Below are 9361 nucleotides of genomic sequence, written 5' to 3'. Positions count from 1 at the left end.
AGTCTGTACATACAACAGACATAGAAGCAGTTTACGTTGTAGACAAAATGGTATGCTATCATCATATTAAACATGTTTACAAGTAGTAGGGAGGATTAAAGTTTAGTGCAATACAAAGGTTGTGTTAAAAAATCCCAGCCGAATACGTTTTGTTTTAATTTAAAGGAAGTAACCCATTAAAGTATTTTTTTTAAATAAGGCTTAAAAAAGTGGACCGTTCATTCCAGTCACAGGTGTCTTCTCTTTCCCGGAGATTTTTGGCCGTTAGTGTTGCCGTACCGAGTGACGTCACTTCAGAGCGACAACTAACAATGGTAAGTGAGCAAGCAATTTTCTCATCGGCTCGTATATTTATTTTACTTAAACATCATATTCGCCAATACAACTTTAAATCATGGTACTTGAAACGTTAACATTCGTGCTGTCGTGTCGTTTTAGACGGATTTATGTCTTATGTGTGAACTAACAACTTGTATATAAATGAGAGTAGGGTAGAGCCTAAAGCTAGCAACATTAGCTTATTTTTCTCGGTTTGAAGCACTCGTTATCCTAGCTACTATTAGCATAGTCATTCATATGGTAACGGCTAGCTTTTCCCGACTTCTTTCAAGTTTGTGAGGTTTTTTGTGGATGACAGTGTTACATATTGTTTCTATAGCAATACAAGCGAACGTGTTGAATTCAGCTATGCTGGCAGGTAATGTTAACGGCGACGTAAGCTAACTTCACTGTAAACAGCTAAGCTAATGAGCTATGAAGGGAAATGTCTAACTAACCAGAAAGGCCAAAATGCAATGGTGGATATTTTTCTTTTCAGCTGTTTTTAACATATCTGATATTCTTTTAGGGTCAAAGCCAGAGTGGAGGCCACGGACCGGGGGGAGGCAAGAAGGATGACAAGGTGAGGATGACACAGCTTCTGCTAGCTTAGTGTCTGACCGTTTTGTTTTGCTAGCCACATATTATCCTTCGTGTGGCCTCTGAACTAAACGAGTTAATCGTGACATTACATTTCAAATTTAAAAAACCCAAATTGTATTTTAACATTTTAAGACATTTTGCATATTGACACGTTTGGGTAATTTATTTTGATCGTCTAAATTGACAGTTAGTGCTGTAATATATGATTATCAATAAAGTAATTGCCTTGTGTTTATTTATTTATTAAATATATAAGATTAATTATAGGACATTTTGTTTTGCATAAGCTCGTATTGTCTGACAAGCCATCCTGGTCTACTAAAGGCCTTATTTAAAAAAACAATGGCTGTTTGTGCCATTATGTCAAACAATAAATGTTTTGCTGTAGGTGATGAGATTCTGGCTATTTCCTTTTCTGACATTTGTCATCATCCCACTTTGTCCCAACTGAAGGATAAGAAAAAGAAGTATGAGCCTCCAATTCCCACAAGAGTTGGCAAGAGAAAGAAGAAGACCAAGGGACCAGATGCTGCCAGTAAACTACCATTAGGTAAGGAACTGCAAAGACATAGACATGTGAAGACGTGTTTTTATCTGTCTGGTGGCCTGTTTTTGTTTGAGCTGTATTTCATAAGAAGTCTTGAGCTCTAAGGTCTCCTTCCTAACGCTATTTAAGCTCACCGGATACAACTAAGGATACTCAGATTGGTATACAATTAAAACTCCTTATTTGGCAATATAAAAGAGAACAAAATGTTACAAGCGGTCATGATATTGACAGCATTCAAGCTGAAGAGGCTCTGTGAAACATCAAGTTTTTGGTTGGATGAATTTGGTATTTATGTTATTTTTTGCTAACACTACATATGCTGACCTTTTTGTTTGTCTTTCAGTCACTCCTCACACTCAATGCCGCCTCAAGCTGCTGAAGCAGGAGCGGATCAAAGATTACCTGTTGATGGAGGAGGAGTTCATCAGAAACCAGGAGCAGATGAAGCCTCTGGAAGAGAAACAGGAGGTCAGTTATTGTTCTACATATCTCTATTGCTTTAGTGCTATGATTTTTAGGAGAAATATAGGAACATTACCCTATTTGACTTTTTATACTGATTTATCTTTAGTCAAGTCACTGAGGAGAACGGATCTTAATTTTTCCTACCATTTAACTTTTGATAATCCTGATCGTATCTATTCTATAGGAGGAGAGGTCAAAGGTGGACGACCTGCGAGGAACCCCTATGTCCGTGGGCACTCTGGAGGAAATCATCGATGACAACCACGCCATCGTTTCCACCTCGGTTGGATCAGAGCACTATGTCAGCATCCTCTCCTTTGTGGATAAAGATCTGCTGGAGCCTGGCTGCTCTGTCCTGCTCAATCACAAGGTACAATTCAGATTACATTTTTTAATTTAATTTCAGGTTTACCGTTTTGTAAATGCATTTCAAGATAACTTTGTGTTGTTTCTGTCAACTCTTAACTGTACCACAATTCATAATTTACCTGTGTTTGTGTGTCACTCGTAGGTCCATGCTGTGATTGGTGTGCTGATGGATGACACTGATCCCCTGGTGACAGTGATGAAGGTGGAGAAGGCCCCACAAGAAACCTACGCTGACATCGGAGGACTGGACGCTCAGATCCAGGAGATCAAGGTACAAACACTTCCACCTGCTGTGATATACACTGGCCCCGAGTTAGCAACCCTGACGCAATTAAATAATGACAATAATAATATGTTTAATGTCCTTTGTAGCTTTCCCAGTGATTTGTTCACATCACTTGCAACCACTTTTAATGATAAGCCAAATTGAGCACATTTACAAAACATCCTATAAGATGTAATTGTTTATGTATGTCACTTTTTACGGTGTATTTTTTTGTTGTTGATTTTCATAGGAGTCAGTGGAGCTGCCTCTCACACATCCAGAGTATTATGAAGAGATGGGCATAAAGCCTCCCAAGGGTGTCATCCTGTACGGACCACCCGGCACAGGTGGGTGCTTTCATTAAACATGGCAACGGCAGTGGCTCTCAAACAGAGAGAAGAAATTGACAAATGTTTTTCATCTTCTTTCCACCATATAGTAGGAACATGATGGAAAGAAATGAAATATATGTGGGACCAGATGCTGGGACCATGCTTTATGACTTTAGTTTTAGGTTCAGTCACATAAGTATTTTTCAAGTGAATCCAGAGATAAAGGTCAATTTACCTCAGAGTTACATGAGTTTGATCATCAGGGAGGGATTTTAAAGGGCACCACAGCAGGGAAGCTGAGAGACTGTCACCAGCCTCCTGTAGCTGTGGGAAGACATTCGGCGCTTTCACACCAAGTACTTTGCCGTACTTAGTTCCCAGTACTTAGTTCATCAGAACTCTTTAGTTCTGATGAACTAAAGAGCAGATCGCGTTCACACCGGAATAAGTCCCTGAGGGAGGATTAGGCAAATGAAGCCGCTGACGTCACTTCTTCTTCTTCTGCTTTGGGTTTACTGGCAGGCCGCAAACAACTTCACGGCGTATACTGCCACCTGAAGTCCCCGGAGTTGGGGACTGGCTTCAGTAGAAGCTGCTGGGAGTCCCAGCAGCTTCTACTGAAGCCATCTCCACCGCTCCCATGTTTTTTTTTATGTTGCCATAAGTTAGTCTCTCTCCGTTGGTGCACTGGGCTAATGCTAATGCCAGCAAATACAGTGGTGGCTTCACAAAGCTTTTTGGGAGTTTTACGGGGCGTGGTTTGCAATCCGCCCAGCCAATCAGAAATGGGAACCTTTTTCTCCCATGAAAGTGCGTGCTCTCTAGCAGGGACTAAAAAGGGGGTGGAAAGGTTCTCATGAACTAAGTTATAGTTCCGGATTTTTTTGGTGTGAACGCAACATTTCAAGAACTACTGGGAAAAGTACTCCGGTGTGAAAGCGCCTATAGAGAATGTATTCTTTAGTCTGTCCATGTCAGAATGAGATGTATTTATAACTTGCATATAAGACAGTATTCCAAAAGGGGAATCTAACTCTTTACACAGTTTATGAACCTTTTATCAGAATTGCAATATTGAAATTGCAGGAAGCCCAATATGTGTTTTAGGCTGAATATATAAATAATAATTGATAGTCGGCAGCTGCAAACTGAGGTCCTGTTGACAAATCATGAGCGTCACTCCTCACATTCACACTGTTAAAGTTGTTGCATCCTGCTCTGTGTGAGCTACAGAGACGCCTTTAATTAGATAATTGTATATGTATGAGGATTTTAATTGCAATTGCACACATCCTGCTACTGAACACTGCTTCAAAGATGTGACAATGTGGGGATTTATCTAACTCTTGCTGTTTTTTTTAATCTTTTTCTCCCGTTTGTCCTGAAACTCTTTCATAATAATGCACATCATGACCACTGTGTATAACATTCTGAATGTCAATTGGAAATACACTTAGTAAAGTAAAGGTTAAATACATTTTATTTAAACATACCAGAAGCTTTTACCCTTTTACTGAAAGTGTCTCAAAATGGATACCGCAGATAGATTTGAATATCTTTAAAAATGCAATGTCATTGTGTGTTACCTAAATTCCAGGTGTTATCAATTATTGTCAGTGTCCCAATTCTTTTTATTGGACATTTTACTTGAACTTCTTTTGTTTGTATTAATACCGTTTCTCTATTTTATTGAACAGTATGTCATCTTTTATTGGACATAATTTAATTTCTTATACATATCTTTAATTCAATTGTTAATATTTTATCTTCCGTTGGGCATTTTACTACTTATTTTTATATAAATATTGTATTTTTTCGAGTTATTTTTCATTTGATGTTGTTTTTCAAATGGAGCAACTGTCCCAAAACCCAATTGTGCTTGGGAAAAATAGAATATTCTGATAGTTCTTGTATTGCTTAAGGTACACTTGAGAATGTAGCAAAGAATGACTGTATGTTGTTTTGTGCAATTACCAGGTAAGACTCTGCTCGCCAAGGCCGTGGCCAATCAGACGTCGGCCACCTTCCTGCGCGTGGTGGGCTCCGAGCTGATCCAGAAGTACCTGGGAGACGGGCCCAAGCTGGTCCGAGAGCTGTTCAGGGTGGCAGAGGAGCATGCGCCCTCCATCGTCTTCATCGATGAGATCGACGCCATCGGAACCAAGCGGTATGCAGACGTCTTCTTTAACCTATTTTAGTGCGAGAACGTGAGAGACGGAGATCATCCGAGTGGGGGTGATGCATCACCTTTTGGTGTCTGGGAGTCACAAGTGGGTGACAAGGTGTTGATGTAACAGTTTTATTTTTATTCAGTACTTAACAGCACATTAACAGCTCAGCTAAATTAATGTACTTCATCATAGAACTGAACATGAGCTTAATGATGTAATCCTAATCAACTGAATGTTGTACCTTTTCAATATGTACTTTGCAAGAGTGTTATCCAGGTGGGCATTATGTAAACCTGAAAAAGAGGACAGTTTTAGGACCAGATGCCAAAGAATATCCAAAATGCACCACTCACTCACCAGCAGCTAAATGTAAAGATTCATTGTTAGGTAGGATCTCGGCTGACTTGGCACTAATTAGCCTGGTTGGATCTTAGCAAGAAAGATAAATGAGATCTGAATATAAATGTGTACTTCCTGTCTGTTGTGCAGGTACGACTCTAACTCTGGTGGAGAGAGGGAGATCCAGAGGACCATGCTGGAGCTGCTCAATCAGCTGGACGGCTTCGACTCGCGGGGAGACGTCAAAGTCATCATGGCCACCAATAGGATAGAAACCCTGGACCCCGCCCTCATCAGACCCGGTCAGTGACTGAATCTGTTTCCGCCTCCGTTTTGATTTTTACATCTACAGTATGTCTGATACGGGAAATGGTTTCACTCTGCTGAGTCCTGGCAGGAAATGCTGCTGCTCTTTGAAACCTAGATCCGTGCTACAGGTGGTCACTACCAGATTTGTATTTACTTTAGCAACATAAAACATGTTTTAGTTTGAAAATTCTGCTAATTAAAAAAACATCTTTAGTCATATGACATGTTATTAGTTCATTTAAAGCTGTTGCCAAATCTACCTTAAAACGCTTGACTAAACTACCTCCTCCTCGTCCTCCTCAGGGAGAATCGACCGTAAGATCGAGTTCCCCCTCCCCGATGAGAAGACCAAGAGGAGGATCTTCAATATTCACACCAGCCGCATGACGGTAGCAGATGATGTCACCCTGGATGACCTCATCCTGGCTAAGGACGACCTATCAGGAGCGGACATTAAGGTAAGAGACAGATTAACAAAAATCTACTGGCAGCTCGACTTCTCACTTCTTTATTCACATCAGAAAGAATCTTAAAAACACATGGGTAGGCACATTAAACATTACAATACCCAAAAAACAATGACACGCACTGCATGATGGGTAGAGCTGGTGGTTCAAGTGAGTTGATTATTTTTTCTTTTGAGTTGTTTCTTTACTCCCACATGTGTTACTAACAGTGTCTGTGGGGGTCTTAACATGTGGATTAAGCAGCGAGGTTTTGTCCAATCAGGGTGCATGCTGGCACCGGACCTGCTTTCTGTCTGCTTTCTTAATTTGCCCCGGCCTGCTTCTGTGACCATTTATTGATTGTGTGATTTTGAAAAGGTCTTAGCAGCAAGCCATCTCACACTGGCTCAGCAGGAAAATTCAATGAAGGGGCTGATTTGCTAAGTTATTGTAGCATCAACACTTATTTGTAATTGTGTTAAGTCCTCCAATAAAGAAGATCTGATCCAAAGTTTACTGTAGATTGAACTCTTAGTATCTCACTGACTCAGCTCTGCTGCCCTCATGTGGCGTCTGACAGAACTACACCACGAGTCGGTTTCCAGCGTGCTGTATGCTAAATTACTTTGTAGATTTGAGTTCTTTAACATCCTCAATATTATCAAATACATATTATGACTTAAAGGGTTAGTTCTCACATAAGCCTTTAAGTCAGGGGTGTCAAACTCAAGGCCCGGGGGACAAATCCGGCCCGCAACTTCATTTTATGTGGCCCCACAAGAGCTTGCAAAGAATATAATGTTTATTATACGGTTACATGCTACTTTACAGAAGCACGTTGCCCATAAACGACATGTCCCACAATGCATCTCAAATTTGAATTTTTCTCAGAATTTGAATTTTTGTCATATGATTTTTTTTTCTTAGAATTAGCCTTTTTCTCATAAATAGATTTTTTTTCAAAATGTTACTTTTTCCCCAATATTTCACTTCTCTATTTCAAAATGTCACTTATTTTTTTATTTTTTTTTCAGAATGTGGCTTTTCTTTTAAAATCATATTGGGACATTCTTACTGAAGAGACTGCAATTATTTGCCCTAGACTTCTGCTTTCAGATGTAGTTAATTATGAAGTTATTACCCTATTCGATAATAATCCAATGCAGAGGCAATAATGTAATATAATACATTATTTTATATATATTCAATATTTATATACGTCTTTTTATATAGTCTTAAAGTTACAACCGGCCTTTGAGTGCAACCATAATGCTGATGTGGCCCGTGATGAAATTGAGTTTGACACCCCTGCTTTTAAGTGATTACTCTCTGAATTATAAAACACGCTGGGGGCCAAGAGAGGGATGTTCAGTTCAACCCGTGATCTGAACTGTATGCCTGTTAGAATTATTTAAAAGGTGAGAAGTTGTTATAATTGAATAAAAAGCACCTACAGCCTGGGTTCAAACTACATCCTGAAAGTTAGGGAAATGGCACATTTTAACCATTATGTTTAAAGGTTAGGAATACGCTTGACTTTAAGTATACTCCTTCACATATGCTACATACAAGAGAATCTGATTTCAATTTAGACAATAGTCAGGTTGGTTGTCCTCTGGTGGCAGAAGAATGCAGGGTGGAGATAGGAAAGCCTGAAATAATCATAATGTTAATATGAACATCTGGAAAAATTAACATAGTGACAATATACATTGATACAAAAGATGCTTCTTACATTTTATCATCAGAATACTTAATTTATCCTGGTGGAAATTGGGTTTTGTGACAGTTTCTAAAGAAAAATTCACAGCATTGTCAAATACTTCATGAGCAGTTTACACAATCATTTTCTCTATATAAAAACATGTATTAACTCATTTCCTGTGTCTCCAGGCCATCTGCACAGAAGCCGGCCTCATGGCTCTGCGGGAGCGCCGTATGAAAGTCACCAACGAGGACTTCAAGAAGTCCAAGGAGAACGTGCTGTACAAGAAGCAGGAGGGCACACCGGAGGGGCTTTACCTCTAACCTAAAAACTCTGATGTATCTCTAGCCCTCTCCCCACCAACCTAAGCCCTCTCTATCTATCGCTGTGTGAAAGAGAGGAGGCAGCAGCCGAGTTGTGTGCCTCCCTAGAGAGAGTTTTGATATATTTTCTGCATGTCTTGTATGGCTTTAATCCACTCTCCTGTTACTGTTATGTGAATAAAATAACAAAAGAATATTCGCACTGTGATTTCTGGAGCATTTGTTTGTTGACGTCTGCTTCTCATTAGATGTATATTGAGTTAATCGCTGCTATAATATCTTTATAATCGACCACATTAATTATTCAATTAGTTCAGTCTGTGTGGCTGCCTTGGTGTCGCAAATGGAATTGATCCTAACACGTTCTTCTGCCTTGCTTTTATCGCATACTTCCTGATGATGCGTGTTATTTTCAGAGCTTAGCTACGAGACAGGCCGGAAAGGAATTGCCCCATCCTTTCCCCTTTCAAAAAATTAACATTCTCCACTCATTAGAATAGAATCGGAGGGATGAAGCCCTCTTTAATGGTCACACATGCAGAGCACACACAGTGACATTTGTTCTCTGCTTTTAACCCATCCTAGTACCAGGAGTCTAGTACTAGGAGTGGGGGGGGTGTCCGGTGCCTTGCTCAAGGGCACCACGGCAGGGCAGGAGGTGAACTGGGACCTCTCCAAGTAGCAGTCCACACTCCATATTTAGGTCTGGTCGGGGACTTGAACCGGCGCCCCTACGGCTCACAGTCCAAGCCCCTACTGAATGAGCCACTGCCGGACTATTAGTAGAGTATTTCATACAAGACCCTCACAGTTTGTGACATAATTAAATCTCTGTTACAGAATTGCTTAACACACTGCATTTTAATCGGACATTACCTCCTATCATTGCACTAATGCTTCCCTCTTAAAGGGGTCTAATACAAATGTAAGTGAATTTGGGTTTGTTTTCCGCACATGATCATGAATGTTTTGCAGGGGGATGAGTGCTGTCTTCCATTCAAACGGGCCTTTAGGTTATTACGCCGCAGTTAAGTCGCTCGGAGCTGCCCTTGCTGCAGTCTGACATGCGGAGAACAGCGGCGGTGATTTAATTCCTCTTGATGTGGAGCCATGTGTAACTCAGTGCTCAGCAGAAAGTGGCCCCCATGCAGCAAGCATCGCACCAC

At 40.4% G+C, this 9361-nt stretch overlaps 1 protein-coding gene across 1 annotated transcript; it reads left to right on the top strand.

Moving 5' to 3' along the window:
* Positions 1-249: 249 nt before the first annotated feature.
* LOC117498476 (26S proteasome regulatory subunit 4) lies at positions 250-8393 on the top strand. Its single transcript, XM_034150600.1, has 11 exons — positions 250-314; positions 848-901; positions 1375-1471; positions 1815-1939; positions 2121-2306; positions 2448-2576; positions 2821-2917; positions 4880-5069; positions 5563-5714; positions 6025-6179; positions 8061-8393. Exons 1-11 carry the CDS (start codon positions 312-314, stop codon positions 8193-8195), a joined length of 1323 nt encoding a protein of 440 aa, XP_034006491.1. The 5' UTR covers positions 250-311; the 3' UTR covers positions 8196-8393.
* Positions 8394-9361: the final 968 nt, after the last annotated feature.

The sequence above is a fragment of the Trematomus bernacchii genome, unplaced genomic scaffold, assembly GCF_902827165.1.
Source record: "Trematomus bernacchii unplaced genomic scaffold, fTreBer1.1, whole genome shotgun sequence".
NCBI lineage: Eukaryota > Metazoa > Chordata > Actinopteri > Perciformes > Nototheniidae > Trematomus > Trematomus bernacchii.
Note: the sequence above shows the minus strand (reverse complement) of the source record. Positions and strands in the feature narration are given on the sequence as shown.